The sequence below is a fragment of the Idiotropiscis lumnitzeri genome, chromosome 19 (assembly GCF_059441095.1).
Source record: "Idiotropiscis lumnitzeri isolate Australia: NSW breed Sydney's pygmy pipehorse chromosome 19, RoL_Ilum_1.0, whole genome shotgun sequence".
Classification (NCBI taxonomy): domain Eukaryota; kingdom Metazoa; phylum Chordata; class Actinopteri; order Syngnathiformes; family Syngnathidae; genus Idiotropiscis; species Idiotropiscis lumnitzeri.
Window position 1 is genome coordinate 13,844,830 of NC_142409.1, and position 15,927 is coordinate 13,860,756.

The following is a 15,927-nucleotide window of genomic DNA, read 5'->3' on the forward strand; positions in this document are numbered from 1 at the left end:
AAAAAAAAATGGTAAAAGCAACCAATTTCCGTCTCCCGTTAACCTTATGAAAAATCCATTTTCTGTTCCGCTTTTTCCTCACGAGGGTCGCGCGCGCGGGTGCTGGAGGCTCTCCCGGACGTCTTCGGGGCTCACCCTGGACTGGTCGCCAGCCAATCGCAGGGCCTGAAAGACAAACGACCACTCGCGCTCACAAACGCGCTTAGGGACAATTTCGAGTGTCCGATCAACCTGCCGTGCATGTTTTTGGAACGTGGAAGGAAACCAGAGTACCCGGAGAAAAGCCACGAAGGCACGGGGAGAGCATGCAAAGTCCACACGGGAATGGAAGCCGGCACCTCCAAACGGTGAGGCGGACGTGATAACCAGTTGCCCAACCGGGCCACCTTCTACGAAACGATTGATTGATTGTAAAGAAGAAAACCCGTCAAGATGGATATGTTGCCATCTGTCCATTTTACAAATGTTGCCATTTAACTTTCTAGTCTCCCCCCAAAATGAAAAGAGCCCACGTGGAGGTGTAAATGTTTACTCGATTACATTCTGCGGTAAATACATGAAAAGAGAAAAGTGTAGCCCTGATGTCGAGTGGCACTGCAAAAAAGTGAGGAGCAACTTTTCATCGTAACATCGGCCATGATTTCCACGTAAGACGCAAAGTTTTCCTTCCACTTTGTCTGCAGCACACGAAAACATGAAGTATACAATCCTGAAATACGTTCACTTCAATAAAAAAAAAAACAATCTTGCTCTTCAGGGACATTTTGGCATTCGGTGTGTGTCGACAGCAGAATACTTGAAAGCATGAAAACTTTGTCTCGCTCGTCGACGTTCGAGCCGATGCGGTGACATTTGCTTGACGGCTAAATTGAGAATACGTGACAAAAAGTGTCTTCATTCATATTTGGATGCAAACGACGCGGCGACGACCATCGGGCGTGACCACGTGACAATTCATTTCTCACTTGAACTCAAAGCTGCTTTTTTTTCTTTTTCCAATCTTTCTGTTCGCCACGGCGGCTAAAACGTTAGCATCCACTTCGGCAAGCTACGCTAACATAAATGCTAACGTTCGTTGCGTGCGTGGTCATTGACCAACCGCAGTAGAGTGCCGCGGGAAATTAGACAATTTCTCACTTCAATTAGGGAGCCACTTTGAGATTGTCGCTCACTCATTCGTGAGTCCTTAAGTACGACAAAGTTTTTTTGATATAGTGGACAAAAAAAGTTGGATCAAATACGTTTTGTTTGGTGCGGAGCCGAGAGATATTTCTGATATCAAATCAAATATGTGCCTTGGCTCAATCAAGGATGGGGAAACACTGAACTATAATCATGACAAATGAATGCTGAATGTCAGGGCATCATTGTCACAGATGAGCAAGATGAAGATGAGGAGCAAACATTCACTGTCGCCATTTAAAGTCATGACAACCTTTTCTACATTCCTCCTCAAAGCTAACACGCTTGACCAGCGTGGGGACACACAAACACAGGTAAGAGCGCGTGTGTATGTGTGCGTGCGTGCGGCACACACACATTTGGGCTCAGAAACAGGAAGGACAAGTCAAAGTTCAGCTAAACAGGACGAAACAACAGCTCAAAATCCAGTGTGTGTGCGTGTGCGTGCGTGCGTGCGTGCGCACGTGTGTTCAGTCCAGGGCCAGTAGCGGCGTGCTGGTCTCTCTGTCCGTCTGTCGCAGCGTGGCGGGATTGACCACCGACTGAGACCTGAAGCACAAAAAGGTCACACCCAAGTCAGCCTTGCAGGGCCCGCCTAAAAACAGACTCCGAATGGCTCACTATGGAGGCCGCGAGATGGCGGCAAAGCGCTACTTTTGTCGAGACGAAACCCCTCATTTCACATCAACATAGTTCTGTGACAGCGGGGTGCTATGAGACGGCGCCAATACACTGCTTCTGTCTAAATGAAACTCCTTAACTCACTTCATCATAGTTGGATCGTGTCAATGGAATCATTTGGTGGGAGGAACGGGAAATTGATTGGTGGCCCAGCCCTAATTGTTGCGTCGACTGTTTCAAGTGTCCTGACCTCCTCATGAGCTCCTTGTCCGCACCTCCAGCGCAATTCTCTCGGACGTGCAGGGCGTCGTAGGTGAGCGTGTACTCGGTCTCGTCCATGTAATCGGGACCCAGCAGGGTCCGCGCCCACATGCCCATGTCATACGGCGGAAGCGTGCCACCGAACTCGGACGGCAGACATTCGGGCTGGATGAGCTGATGAAGCGAGTTCAAGTTGTTGCCGTGGAGAAAAATCTGTGGCGCACAATACGGGGGATTGGATTGGATTAGTCCGCCACACAGTGAGCTCGCTACATAGCGAGCTGGATGCAACTATAGAAAACAAAACTTATTTTTTTTTTTCAATTTGATTGTATCAGGACAGGACAAAGCAGACACGGACGAGGTTTTACATTCACCCGTTTCCTGGTCTTGTCTTTGAGGAAAGGCTTGATGATGGTGAACATGGCGTGAATGTACCACGGCTGGTTGACAAAATGGATGCCTCCGAAGCGGGCCGGGAAACTGTCCTGGGGAGAATGTGCACATTCAGGTCACTTGCAGGTTCATGCATGCCAACTCAGCACTTGTTCCTTTCAGAACATCAGAGCAACTTTCCTGCACCAAGCCACAATGTCAGCGACTTTCTTTTTTTAGTTTGAATGGAAAGTTAACGGGACGCAAATGTCACATATATTTCTTTAAATCACCATTTTTGGATCATGATAAAGTATTACTTTTATATAAATGGAACGCCTCAACTCAATTCAACGTAGCAACTTGGCACCAAGATGCCACTAGGTGGTGCCAAAATCATCTATGCCAACTTCTTTGATGTGATGACGTCACACTAACGCGAGTTTTAGGAACAAACAGGCACGCCTTCATCAACATCCCGAAATGTTTGTCGTCGACCCGACTGCTTGTTTACGCGGCGTCTGACCTGCAGGCCTTCGATGGCCAGCTTGAGGATGTTGGGCGTGAGCTTGGAGGCCTGCTTGAAGGAGAAGTTGCTCCAGTCGATGATGAGGACAAAGCCGTTGATCTGCAGCTCGGGCTTCTCGATCAGAACCTCCAGAGAGAGAAGAATGGCCCGCAAGATGTCGGTGAACGAGTTCCTGGACAAACGGAGAGCGCCGAGCGGCGTTTAGTTGATGTCCTTCAAAACCAGCTCGAGGTCTGGCGCACTCCTTGGCCGAAGGACTGCAGCTCGTTGTTAAGCAGCAAGTAAATGATCATTTATTGAGAAATTGTTATAATATGTGTCTGGAACTAATCATTTTATGTTTTTTAAAGGTCCAAAGGTGAACGTGGCTGTCGCCATGACGACGCGTTGACCTGCTCTGGTCCCAGTTGGAGGCGAAAAGGATGAGAATCTTTCGGCCGTGTTGGTCCGGAGTCTCCAGAACACCCGGGAAGCCGTCCATCAACGCTCGTTTGATGCCGGGGTCGTCCACCTGATGCGCACGTGCACACGCACACGCACGCACACGCACATCACTTGCTGTTCATGACTGCCTTGCGATTCGGACACCAAATGGTGTGTGTGTGCGCACCTTAAAGCTCTGGAACATGTCGAGGTTCTGCTGTCGGAACTGGAAGTACTGCGCCAGCAGGCGGAACGTCTCCGCCGGGTCGAACTTGCGCGCACGGAGAAAGCGAAGGATGAAGTCGTCGTCTGTCCGCAGGAAGCCGATGTCTGGACGAGTCACAATCATGTCACGCACCTGGCCGCAGCGGAAAGACGCAAGTGTCAAATGTCAGAGCACGTCGAGACAAACGAGGGACTTGTCGCCAGTACCTGTTGTATGTCCCGGTGTAGCGTGTTTGGGTTTTCGTTGAGCTCGAGCCGAGCCTTCTCGGTGGCGTCGGCGCTGAGGCCCGCCAGGAGCTGTGACATCCTGCTAGCGTTTTGAGGTTGGCAAGCGCTCACTTTCCAATCGCACGCCTCATCTGACTGCTCAACCAATCAAATCCGCCGCCTCAAACGATGTCATCCACACCAGCTCGGATGCTGCTCACGGCGCCCCCCTCCTTTGGCGCGCTGTCATGGCGGCGACCATTTCAACATCACGGGCTGACAGTTATTGCAGGAAGTTCAAAGCTGAGTCAAGGCAACGCGCTCTCCTAGTACAGACGACCATACAATATATAGATGCATGTTATTTTATGTTTTTATATTTTACATATCAATATTAAAACATTCATAGTGTTTGTTGGAAACAAGATACAGCTCAGATCCAACATATGACGCAAGAAACATCTAACTGTTAACATGTGAAAGATGTTTTGAAGTGTTTGTTAACATTAAGCCAAGTGGATGTTTCTCATGCAAAGCTATGTAAACTTCATTATAAATTTCATTGTCTTGGTTTTATGGTTACTTTTTTATGTGTATATATATATATATATATATACCTTTGTTAATTTCCAAATTCTCGAATGTCAGCTTCTCAACAGTAAATTTCCAATTTGTGTAGAAAATGGATGGCTGGATTATATGCATTCGAATCGGTATTTTCGACTGGAGTCCATTTTGTGGTGGAGATGTGTAATAATAAGTATAAACGATGTCTTGTAAATATGCTACGAAAGATGATCATGAAAATAAATATTACTGATGGAGTTAGGTGTGTTGTTCGAGTGTCGCTCGCCCCAGCGGCTCCGGCCCTCCTGAGCTGGTCCTGATGCTGAGGACGCTGTCGGCCATCACACACAAAACAACAACAAGAAGGAATGTGGGCTGGGGGGAATCCAAAAGGACAAAATTTTCAAAAACACCGAGATGAAACGTCGTGTTTTGGCATTCGAACGCTCGACGATGGGGAAAAAATGTGCGGAGAAGACATCAGGATCGGGATGCTCTAGTTTGGCGTTCTTTTCTTTGACCACGTAAGACTTCCGGGCAACCAATTTCAAAATAAAATTAGTCGTCGGAAAAGACTGGCACTCATTGATTGTTTATCACTCTTTCTATTCAGCTATTTTTTTCGCCAGCCAAATGCTCACGGGTGGCGAGGGTGGCGGTGGGGGGGATTGCCCGACTTCCTCATCCGAAGAGAGACGGAGGTACAACCCAGTGTTGTTATTTTAAATTTTCCCTTTTTGTTGTCTTAAATACTCAACGACAATTTTAATGTCTCGGGATTTCATTTGGATACACTGTCACCTATCAACATGACAAGAATCGGGGTGTAGAAATTCCACTCTGCATAGCTTTTCTCTGACGAGGCCGAATGTGGCCTCGTCTCGGAATTCCTTACGGCACTTGAAATTATACGAACACGGCGTATGGAGTAAGTTACTCCAGAACCGAATTGTATTTCTTTTGTGTGAAAAATAATTGAACGGAGGTTTACTGACGTCATCGGAAATGTATTTTATTGTGAAAGATTGCGAGCGGACGATGACGACGTACTTCCGGTTGATCCAGGGTCCTTTTCTTCCGCAAAACGCGTTAAACTCTATTGGTCGTTAACGAGTCGTTTAGTCGTTGAAATCTTCTTCAAATTGTCTTTTACGCGTCGCCACGACTTTAGTTTGCTTTTCATAATCTGCTCAGTTCACTTATCGACTTTCACTTTTTCAATTTACCTCGGCCCACTTAGCTTCTCAGTTAGCCAAATTTCAGTCGTTAAATCATGAATCAAAGTGGCGTCACTGCTCACAAGGCTAAGGTAAGCCTGTCGAACTTCTCAACTTATAATTTTACTTTTACGTTTGTGTGTTCAATGGCGTAGCCTGTTAGCTTTTTAAAAGAAAACAATAAGCGTAGGCAATTCGACTTCCATCGATGACGTCACCTCCAACGACATCGACACTGAATGTTTTAATAAAGTTTCCGTTTATGTAGACGATAGTATATTTATCCAAAAGTGGGAAAGAACAACGTGATTGAAATGAGTTGTTGACCGTTGACATTTGACTGAAGTGGCTAAACCTCAACATGTCCCAACTTGACCTCCAGCTGAGAAGGATGCGAGTGAGTCATCGCACTTTTCAAGACTGTCCAGATGAAAAACATTTGTGCGTTGCGGCCTTCCTCTTTCAACTTGTCATGTTTTCCCAACCTTTTCCTCATTTCACTAAGTTTCAATTCAGATTGAAATGAGCATATGTGCTGTCAATTGCTCTAATACGGTGATGTTCCGATACAACCTTTTTTCACTTCACTTCCGATCCGATACCGATATTGCGGCCTGCAGTTATGTCCAATACGATATCAGCAGGAACCAACCGAGCCGCGGAGTGTGTCGTGGTATGCGCAGGACTGCTATTTTTGATCACGTGGGCTCTGCATGCTCGATCCGACGGCTACTGGATACAAGACCAGGCGCGTATTGTGGAATGGACTGCTTGTCTATAAGCGCTCATGTCAGAGATTTTGGATCTAGACCAATAATATCCGACGCCCTTTTTTTGGGCTGATATCGGACTGCAATCTGACACGTATATCTGCACGAGAGATAGATGAATCTCGCTACTTGTCATATCTGTTCCAAGTAAGACGTTTTTCCTTCAGAGCCCGTGGGCCATAACGGCGGCCGTGCCGACCATGTCCACGTGCTCGCTGGCGGATGTGATGAGCGAGCAGCTGGCAAGACAACTGGAAGAAGAAGATCAGAACTTTAGCAGCCTCACTGAGTAAGTTGGCTGACGCGTTCTACTCGACATGCGTGTCGTACAAGTTTTGCGTCATACACGCCTTACCTTCTTAATCAGCGCTACCGAAACGCTACGTTGCTTAGCCTTTCATTCCACTTTCTTAATGCGAACACTAAATAGCAGCGATGTTTCAGTGCTCACTCATATATTCTATATCCTCTGCGTCGAATGACTAAAAGTGCTGCCCCCGGGTGGCCAATGCAGGCACAGCAGAAGTAGCAGCACAATGGCAGAGACTCGTTTTTGACACTTTGGAAGTTCCGACTACCTCTTTGCAATCGCGTGAACAACAATAATGCATTTGTTCAGCCCATCGGCTTTGTTGCGGAGCGACGACGACGCCGCCGACACAACCAGCGACTTGATGTTGGCTCAGATGCTTCAGATGCAGTACGATCGAGAGTTTGATGACCAGCTGCGTCGAGAGGAGAAGAAGTTCAACGGCGACAGCAAAGGTAGCGGCAGCCGCTTGGGAGGAAACTCGCCTCCATCGCAACACATGATCACACTTTCTTGATTCCACTTTATGAAATTCATGTGCGGCTTGACAAGATCACCAGAAGCCGTTGCAATGACTCGACTGTTTCTGCTCGCAATTGAATGAAAAGGCGTTTGGAAATATTTGAAGCGGTGTTTTTGTTTTTCTGCAGTGTCCATCTCCTTTGAGAACTACCGCAAGGTTCATCCTTACGAGGACAGCGACAGCTCTGAGGACGAGGTGGACTGGCAGGACACCCGGCACGACCCCTACAGGGCGGGTAACGCCACCGCAGCGCTACAAATACCTCGGCGGTGCGCTGTCCAATCACATCGCCTGTGCGGTTTTTGTTTTTTGCCAGACAAGCCTCAGACGACGCCCCGGAGAGGTTTTGCTGGCAAAGGCAAAAACATCACAACCAAACACGATGCGGTGACGTGTGGCAGGAAAAACACAGCTCGCATGGACAACGTACGTCGCCGTTCCTAATTCTCCGCCAGCAGTTGACATGATGGAGTCATCGTTGAAAAGTCAACGCTCGCGATCCGCTGAGCGTTTGTTCGTTTATTGTCGTGTGTGTCTAGTTTGCTCCCGAGGTGCAAGTGGGTGACGGTCTGGGCATGGACCTGAAATTGTCCAATCAGGTGTTCAACTCTCTGAAGCAGCACTGCGCCAGCGAGCAGCGCCGTAGCGCCAAACTGCACGAAAAGAAAGAACACTCCACAGCCGTGAGTCCCGTCGCGCACACTTTGCGTTCGCTGCGTTCGTTGACCGAACGTCACGCTCGTCTTGGTCTCGTTCGCACGGCCGGCCGGGCAGGAGCAAGTGGTGGACCCCCGCACTCGTCTGCTCATGTACAAGATGGTCAACGCCGGCGTGCTGGAGAGCATCAACGGCTGCATCAGCACCGGGAAAGAGTCGGTGGTCTTCCACGCCAACGGAGGAAGGTGCGAAACCTTGACGCACGCACGCACTGCGTACGTACGCGTTCAACTTTTGTGTTTGTGCGTAGTCTGGATGAGCGGGCCGTCCCAGACGAGGTGGTCCTCAAGGTGTTCAAGACCACCCTGAACGAGTTCCGGAACCGAGACCGCTACATCAAAGACGACTATCGCTTCATCGACCGCTTCGCCAAACTCAACCCGCGCAAGATCATCCGCTTGTGGGCCGAGAAGGAGATGCACAACCTGAGCAGGTCTCTCGCTCACCCGACAATACGGCGCCCGACGGATTCTTTCATTGATTGACTTTCACCTCGATTCCCAAGTTTGAATTTGCAATTTGGATTTTGAAATCCAATTCAATTTTAAACAATTGATCATCTTAAAAACGAGTCTGTAAAAGCCACCCCAAAAAAAAAAAATATGTGATGACGAGTCATGTGACGCATGATGGCTAGCATTGGGGAAAAAAAAAAAAGAATTCAAACTCTGCTGGCGCCTTTCGCAATGGAAGCACAAATTGTGAGAGACTTCAGTTCCAAAACAACGAGAAATATATATATATTTTTTTTTTAAATGGTCACTGGCGAGGTTGTGAAGGTTGGCTAATGTAGTCGACTGTGTAACGTCACTCCTCGCGTTGTTAGCGTAGCGATGCACATTAGCGGGGACGTCTTTGAAAAAAGTGTGCAAGTGCTCTGACGGCATGCGTGTTGGCGGCACAGGATGAAGAAGGCGGGCATTCCGTGTCCCGACGTGGTGGTGTTGAGGAAACACATCTTGGTGATGTCGTTCATCGGACGTGATCACGTCCCTGCGCCCAAACTCAAAGACGCCGTGTTGAGTTCTGACGACCTGAGGAGCGCCTTCTTCCAGGTCTTGCACGTAAGTACGCTCGCTCGTACAATATCGCAACGAGTTCCGCCGGCGATGGACGCCGAAGTTGCGTCCGAGTCGCATTTCGGTCTTTAATACTCCCGAGTGTTGGCGAGAGAGCGACTCCCATTTGTGTGTGCGTAGTTGATGCGGACGCTGTATGGCGAGTGCCGTCTGGTCCACGCTGACCTCAGCGAATACAACATGTTGTGGCATCAAGGAAAGGTAACTTTTTCTTTCTTCTTTTTCATTCGCTCTTTCTTTTTCTCATTGTTTGAAGCTCGAGCAGCCAATGGTTGTTTTTGTGAAAGTTGCTCTTCTTCTTCCTTATTATTATTATTATTATCGTCATCCATAAAGTTTTGCGTTTTTGAGGACCTCAACGTAAAGAAAACAAAAAAGTTGAGATTTTATCGACGCTACAAACAAAACGCGTCTGCGGCGCCCTCTCGACGGTTTCATCAAAGCCTTGGCCCAGTATGTTTGTCCTTCTTCCCCAAAAATTGGACGGCACGTGTACCGAAATGTTTTGGTACGCGTGCCCTAACATGTCCACAAAGTCCGTCAGCAATACTCGAAAGTACAATTTTGGCGTACTTTTGACCCCTCGTCGAGACTTCAAATTTGGGTTGTACCGTCTCAACATTTGGCTCAAAACCCATCAAATATTTGCCGTTTTCGACAGACTATACAACGTGGCGGAGCTTGAAACTTTGCATTTCATAATTGTTTCTTAATTCTGGGTTGTACATTTCACCGAATTGGTGGCTGCCAACGACGGACAAAAACACCGTCAAGATTTCTTGTTTCAAAAAATGTTTGTATAGCACCCCTCCAATTTTCTATCGAAACAGTCCCACTTCTGCGTTTCATCTTGATCTGCCAAAATCTGGAGCTACATGTAACAGCACAAGACCTGCAAAAAAAAAAAAAAAAAGTCTACTTTAGCCTTACAGGAAGTCCGCCATCTTGACTTTTTAATGCCATAGTTTAACAAAGTCGGGCTAGAGATTGTCTTCAAACTTTTGGATCTTTCTATCTCATTGTGTATAAATTATTTTGTGAACACTATTGCCGTGAGCATGCAAAGAAATGAGAAGCCTTTTTTTTTTTTTTTTGAGGGTCTAAACCAAGGCAGAAATGTCGTGAAACTTGCTGCAAGTACTCCAACGTGGCGAGCAGCCGTTTTGTTTTTGTTCCTCTTGTCACTCTTTGGTTCTCTTGCAAGGTCTTTTTGTCAAACATCTTTTTCCACCAGGCTTTCTTGTTTTCCTCCTTTGCTCTTTTTTTCATATTTCTTCTTGTCTTTCTTCATAAATGCACTGACTACTTTCCATTTGCGTGTTTGTTGCAGGTGTGGTTGATCGACGTCAGTCAGTCGGTCGAGCCGATGCATCCTCACGGCCTGGAGTTCCTCTTCCGAGACTGTAGGAACGTTTCAACGGTAACCGATGGGCACCGCGAGCACGCGCACGCACACGCACACGCGCACGCGCACGCGCAGTCTTTGTGTGATCGTGTGTGTCGTGCAGTTCTTCCAGAAACGAGGAGTGAGAGAAGCGCTGAACATCTTTGAGCTCTTCAACGCCGTGTCAGGACTCGAGATTCCGATTGGTGCGGAGAATGAGGCGGAGTTTGTTGCTGAGGTAACACGCACACACTCGCCAATATGGCCGAAAAATAAAGCGCCATGTTGCGGCCGTCTCTCAAATCACAAACATGCATGTGAAGTGTATGTTTTCATTCATTCATTTAAAATGAACTTTTTTTGATCGAGTGAAGCGGTGGTAAAGCACTGCATGAAGCTCCTCAAACCATGTCAGCATAGTTCCTAGCCACAAAATGGTGCCAAAGAATGTCATTGAGACACTCGCAATTTACTCATTTATTGAGACAAAAAGAGTGATGTTCCGCCATTGTGAGAGCAAAAGGAGTGCTTTGCTGCCATGATACGGGGTGGACTGTATTTAATTATGGACTTTCCTTTCTTTAAGATCGTAGCATTGGAGAAGCGGAACGAGAACCACGTGCAGCGGCGAGGAAAGAAAACGTTGGCCGTGGCCTCCGAGGAGGAGGCCGACCCTCCTTTAGAGATGGACGCTGACGATTAGCCCGGCGTCGGCCCGCCCTCACGTTCTCTCCCCCGCCACGATGACGGCGGCGTGACAGGCACATGGCCCCGCCCACCCCCGCAGCGCCTCCCGCGGGATGCTGCGTGCGTCGATGCCCCGCCGTGATGAAGCTAATCTCGTCTTTGTCACGCATGGAGGTGTGCTCTACATTTGGGCAAACTGTGTGTGTGCTTTGTTTGATGATGATGGCAAAGGTGTATGAAAGAAGCGAACACACACGTCGTTTGTGTGATGAACTCTGTGAGTGCTCTTCTTTCATACGTCACTTCCATCTTTGGTTATCACTTTGACATGCTAACTTCCTCCTCAAAAAGAAAAATTAAAGATCGAATCGGAAACCACCTCAAATTCATGTGATTTTGTTAACCGTCTCTCACTTAATGTCAGAAAGGTTTTAGGTACAGGTATGCGATTACCATTAAAGGAACGAAATCTGACTCAAAACCAAGGAAGAAAAAAAAAAAAAAAGGCCTTGCTACTATACTTTTTTGTTTTAAACCTTACTAATCATGGCCAGCTCTCAAATTGGCTAAACTTGCTGTAGCTCAGTCGGAAGAAATTTGTGCACGTCATGGCAGAACGTGGTATAAATCCCGAAGAACACGTCACAATTTAAATTTTTGTCTTTTGCACGCCCACGTGTGCGGGAATGAAGACATGGAGCCAATCGCAGTTGAGGAATTAATAATTATTTACAAGAAATCTTCCAAGATCATAATTAAGAGAGGAAAAAAATCAAAATAAAAACAATATAATCGTCTTAAAAAGTGAGTGGATTGTCACATGACCAGGTCAAGCCCCGCCCTCCTCCAGCTGCCACTGCTGTGGCCGTGAGGCGTCGCATATCGCCATGACGATGTGACCTTTGACTCCCGGCGGCTGCGCGGCAGACAGACACTGACCGACGGACACCTGGTACACACGCGCAGACTTCTGTGGGAACACGCGCGCGCACACGCGTTCAAGGAAGACTTCTTCAATTTCACACGTGCGGCTTGATTGGCAGACGTGTTGGCGGACGTGTGTGCGTGTGCACGTGTCTCACCGCAAGGCTCCACTGCTGCGAGCCGCCGGAGCCGTGACACTTCATGAGCCTTGGCGTGTCGGCCGTCCTGACCTCTGACACGTCCATACACAGCAGGCCGGACAGGATCAGCTGACCTTCGTCGTCATACGTCCACTCCTGCTCGCACGCGCCAACACATGCAACGCCATGATGTCACATTTTCATGGCAGCGACGCAGGGTCGTAGGTCACCTGTTCAGGATCGCCAGGGTCACAGGGTCTGAGCACGACGGCGCCGCCCTTCTGACTGACCCTCGTCTGCGCCACCAAACACAGTCCGCTTGCCACGTTGCGCAGCTGAAACAGGAAGCGGCTTTTACTTTGATGCCGATCAACAGGAAGCCGGAAAGGTCAAAGGTTACCCGTCCTCGCCGTAGGACCCGGGGGCGCGCCGCCTTCTTGTCGCTAAGCAATGGCGGCACCTGCAGCTTGTTGTTGATTTCGGGGTACACATTGTCCAGGTACCAGCGGAACGAGCGACACTGCAGACGTTTCCTCAGCGCTAAACGCTCGCTAACGTCGCCGAAATCGCGCTCGCGTAGCTCGGGCCGGAGGGACAGGAAGTGCTCCTGCAATTACCCCAAAAAAATAAATACAAAATGTTCCTAAGCCTTGCTGGCAGTTTTCCTTACGAGGATGTTGTTCCAACAGACAACTGTCACGCAAAACTGCAGTCGCTTTCCTGACAGAGCCTTAAGGCGGCGCACAAGGCAGCTGGTTGTTCTGGCAACACTCGCCCAGATGGGTTACACCTGAGCGGGCGTGCGTGCGTGCGTGCGTGTACCTTGTAGTCGTCCATCCAGACTTGAGCAAGGCGCAGTGAATTGTGGGCCATGGTGTCATGGCCGCCCGGAGAGCCGTAAGGTCTCCTTTTGCGGAAGATGTGACCAACGCGGGAACACGGGATGATCAGCAGCTGCCCGCCGCACATCCAAATCTGACACAAACACACACACAATGTGTCAGGGTCTGCCGAGTAGTGTTTCGTAGCACATTAGTGTGATGCCGATCAGCAGGTGTGTAGGCGAAGGATGTTTTATGAAATAAAAGAAATGGCGGCGGTGACCAGCGCAAGCCTCACCCTGAAGGAGATCTCCAGGTTCTCGCCGCCCCAGATGTCCATGCCAGCGTCGTACTGGCCCAGCTCGCCGAAGTACTTCCTGTCCATCGCGAACAGACCGCCCGCCATGGTGGGAGATCTAGGGGGGGGGGGCTGTCAGACGAGGACAGTGGACGGCGGGCCGCGCTCCTTACCTGATGGGGGCGATGGCGCCCCGGGGTCCAGCCAGCTGGGCAGCGGGCACGGGGTCCCACTTGAAGTGCAGCCCCCAATTGAAGCCTCCGCGGACCACCGGGGACGGCGAGTAGGCCAGCGTGTCGGCGGAAATGATGTCGATGACGGGACACACCACCGCGTGGCGCTGCGCCCGGATGGCCGCCAACAATGGCTGCAACCATGCCCGGTTCACCTCGCAGTGACTGTCCAGGAAGACCAGAACCTCACCTGACACGCACAAGTTGGAGGGCGGGTGAGGAAGGCGAAGGTCACAGAAGGACGTGCGACTCACCGGTGGCGTGCTTGGCTCCAATCATGCGTCCTCGGATGAGTCCTTCCCTCCTCTGGTTCCGCAGCAGCTTGACGTTCTGAGGCTGCTGCTCTCGGACGTATCGGTCCAGGTTATCTTTCAGCTCAGCTGCACAAACAAATATTTTGTCGATCCTCATTATTTTCTCTTTTGGAACAGACGCTCGTGTAGTAAAGCGTAAATTCCTGTCCGTCAGCTTCCTTCTTCGGGCCTGAAATGGCAGCGCCGGGCGTCACTTACCGAGCTCGCTGTGGTCATCCACCAGGATGATTTCGTGAAGGAGGTGAACGGGGGTGCGGTCCAACACGCTGCGGACCGTCCTGGTGAGAGCAGAGATGGCCTCATTGAAGAAGCAGATGACCACGCTGGCGGACGGGAGATCCTCGGGGTAGATCTCGCTGCCGCACCTGCAAAAGGCAGCGGGTCAATCTGAGGCGCCGGCAGCCGGGCCAGGACAACGGGCGTCCCACCTGCGGTCTCTGGTGTCGGGCAGCTGGCGGCGAGGACCGATGCGGCGCGAAATCAGCACGTTGAAGGCATGTTGACGGTAGCCGGTGTCGCGCACTTCCTGGTCGGCCTCGTTGAAGATCATACCTGCACGCACGGGGTTCCCAAAACAACTTTGTGGGGGTTGCCAACCGCGATTCCAAACGCCCAATGGCAAGAGTGTGCGTTTGCGGCCCATCAAAAAGTCAACTGAGGTCACTCACCCATTTCTGGCGACAGCGCGGCAGCGGCCCCCGCGTCGTCATCGCGGGCCGGCTCCTCGGCGACAACGCGGTGGCGCGGCCCGACGGGGGTTCGGCCGAGACCCGGCTCGGCCGTCCGCAGGAAGTAGACGAGGAGGAGTACCGACCAGGCGGCCGACGTCACCACGCAGCCGTAGCAGAAGTAGCGCAGCGGCACCAAAGCCATCGTGGCGCACCAGCATCGCTTTACATCACACTGCTACACGCGTTCGTGCACACACACACACGCACACAATTGTCTTATTTTGTGGTATTGCATCACAAGTTGAGTAACATTATTGCGCTACAACATAATACTACTGGAAAACATGTCGTGTACTTCCCGGCAAAAATTCTGTCACTACTTGAGCCGGTAAATGATTATAATCCGACGGACGAAAATCTACTTCAGTGCTTTGTCGTTTGTTTTGGTTTTTGCTTCCAGTCGTCGGCAAAACGGGCGTCCGTCAGTGACGGACTGATTGCGGAATGCCCACCTCTGATTATTTTATTCCCCACATTTGGGAAGTCCTCCAAGGTTGGCAGTTTGGACGATGAGGAAGTTCAAGAATTGTTTCTCGGCAATAATGTCAATGATTGTGTGCGGTAATAAGAAGCAAAGTCCATTCATAAAATGTCTTCACAAATCTCCAGAGGATTTGCTTTTAAGCACATCAACAAGTTTGCCTTTTTTTCACTTCCAGCCATCGTCGCGATTACAAAGTGTTCTTAAAGACAAACTTTTCGTTGCGACAAAAGACTGTCAGACGCCAAATGAATGAGGCACGCACAAAATATGTTTTTCTTCTCCAGCGAGACAGCATGTGCAATGTCGCCTTTCAATTATTCAGATTTTTAGGACGTAAACGACAGACAGGCACTAGGAAGGCGCCGAAAAGTATTTGCGTCTGAAGCATTTGTGACGGAGCGCAAAACAAGCGAAACAAGTTGTCGACATTTGTCGACATGCCAAAAGATGCGTTTAAAGGCCGTCCGATAATGGAAGCAGGCTAGTTGCGCCAACACAAGCTAGGCTCATTGACTGCCTTGTCAGCAATCTTACTAACTCGCGTGCAAAACGGCGGCGAGGTCACGTGACTCACCAGCGTTCGTCAGTATGCGTCAAGACAAGTTGAGACTCACAGCGCAATCTACGAGCCTCAACCGAGTAGCATCAAGTCCGAACGCCGGAAACGGCACCTCACGTCACGTTTACGTCGCGCCACACACTTCCGCCAACGGCTTTCACAATAAAATCAGCTTCGTGATCTTAAAGTCAGCTTTTGCGCTGTGCCAAGTATTTTGTACTTTGTCCCAAGTTCACTTCATTGCGGCAGAGAATTTATTTACATTTACTCCAAATAATGGGGCATTGTTTATAGGTTGAGCAAGAAAAATGTTCTTCCACAAGGAGCACAATTGAGACGGGACAAT

General features: G+C 49.5%; 3 protein-coding genes across 6 annotated transcripts; 1 reads left to right on the top strand and 2 right to left on the bottom strand.

Moving 5' to 3' along the window:
- Positions 1 to 513: 513 nt before the first annotated feature.
- LOC148318727 (clavesin-1-like) lies at positions 514 to 4,924 on the bottom strand. Its single transcript, XM_088282296.1, has 8 exons — positions 4,641 to 4,924; positions 3,824 to 4,149; positions 3,579 to 3,749; positions 3,361 to 3,479; positions 2,966 to 3,140; positions 2,442 to 2,552; positions 2,054 to 2,277; positions 514 to 1,731 (listed from the first exon to the last, which is right to left on the bottom strand). Exons 2-8 carry the CDS (start codon positions 3,920 to 3,922, stop codon positions 1,653 to 1,655), a joined length of 978 nt encoding a protein of 325 aa, XP_088138422.1. The 5' UTR covers positions 3,923 to 4,149; positions 4,641 to 4,924; the 3' UTR covers positions 514 to 1,652.
- Positions 4,925 to 5,417: 493 nt separating this feature from the next.
- Positions 5,418 to 11,455, top strand: riok3 (RIO kinase 3 (yeast)). Of its 2 annotated transcripts, XM_088282295.1 has the most exons (13): positions 5,418 to 5,699; positions 6,545 to 6,666; positions 6,997 to 7,142; positions 7,338 to 7,445; positions 7,527 to 7,636; positions 7,750 to 7,893; positions 7,985 to 8,112; positions 8,178 to 8,360; positions 8,832 to 8,991; positions 9,127 to 9,207; positions 10,337 to 10,426; positions 10,515 to 10,628; positions 10,977 to 11,455. In XM_088282295.1, the coding sequence occupies exons 1-13, from the start codon at positions 5,664 to 5,666 to the stop codon at positions 11,091 to 11,093; spliced, it is 1,539 nt and encodes a 512-aa protein (XP_088138421.1). In that variant the 5' UTR covers positions 5,418 to 5,663; the 3' UTR covers positions 11,094 to 11,455. The 2 variants fall into 2 exon arrangements, with proteins under 2 accessions (XP_088138421.1, XP_088138420.1); XM_088282294.1 differs by having other exon boundaries at positions 7,338 to 7,636.
- galnt11 (UDP-N-acetyl-alpha-D-galactosamine:polypeptide N-acetylgalactosaminyltransferase 11 (GalNAc-T11)) lies at positions 9,938 to 15,719 on the bottom strand. 3 transcript variants are annotated; one of them, XM_088282293.1, is made up of 12 exons: positions 15,597 to 15,719; positions 14,476 to 14,713; positions 14,236 to 14,359; positions 14,006 to 14,172; positions 13,748 to 13,873; positions 13,434 to 13,683; positions 13,261 to 13,378; positions 12,964 to 13,116; positions 12,542 to 12,748; positions 12,372 to 12,476; positions 12,160 to 12,297; positions 9,938 to 12,044 (listed from the first exon to the last, which is right to left on the bottom strand). In XM_088282293.1, exons 2-12 carry the CDS (start codon positions 14,678 to 14,680, stop codon positions 11,907 to 11,909), a joined length of 1,731 nt encoding a protein of 576 aa, XP_088138419.1. In that variant the 5' UTR covers positions 14,681 to 14,713; positions 15,597 to 15,719; the 3' UTR covers positions 9,938 to 11,906. The 3 variants fall into 3 exon arrangements, with proteins under 3 accessions (XP_088138419.1, XP_088138416.1, XP_088138417.1); XM_088282290.1 differs by having other exon boundaries at positions 9,938 to 12,047; XM_088282291.1 differs by having other exon boundaries at positions 9,938 to 12,047; positions 14,476 to 14,710; positions 15,597 to 15,717.
- Between the last annotated feature and the right edge of the window lie 208 nt (positions 15,720 to 15,927).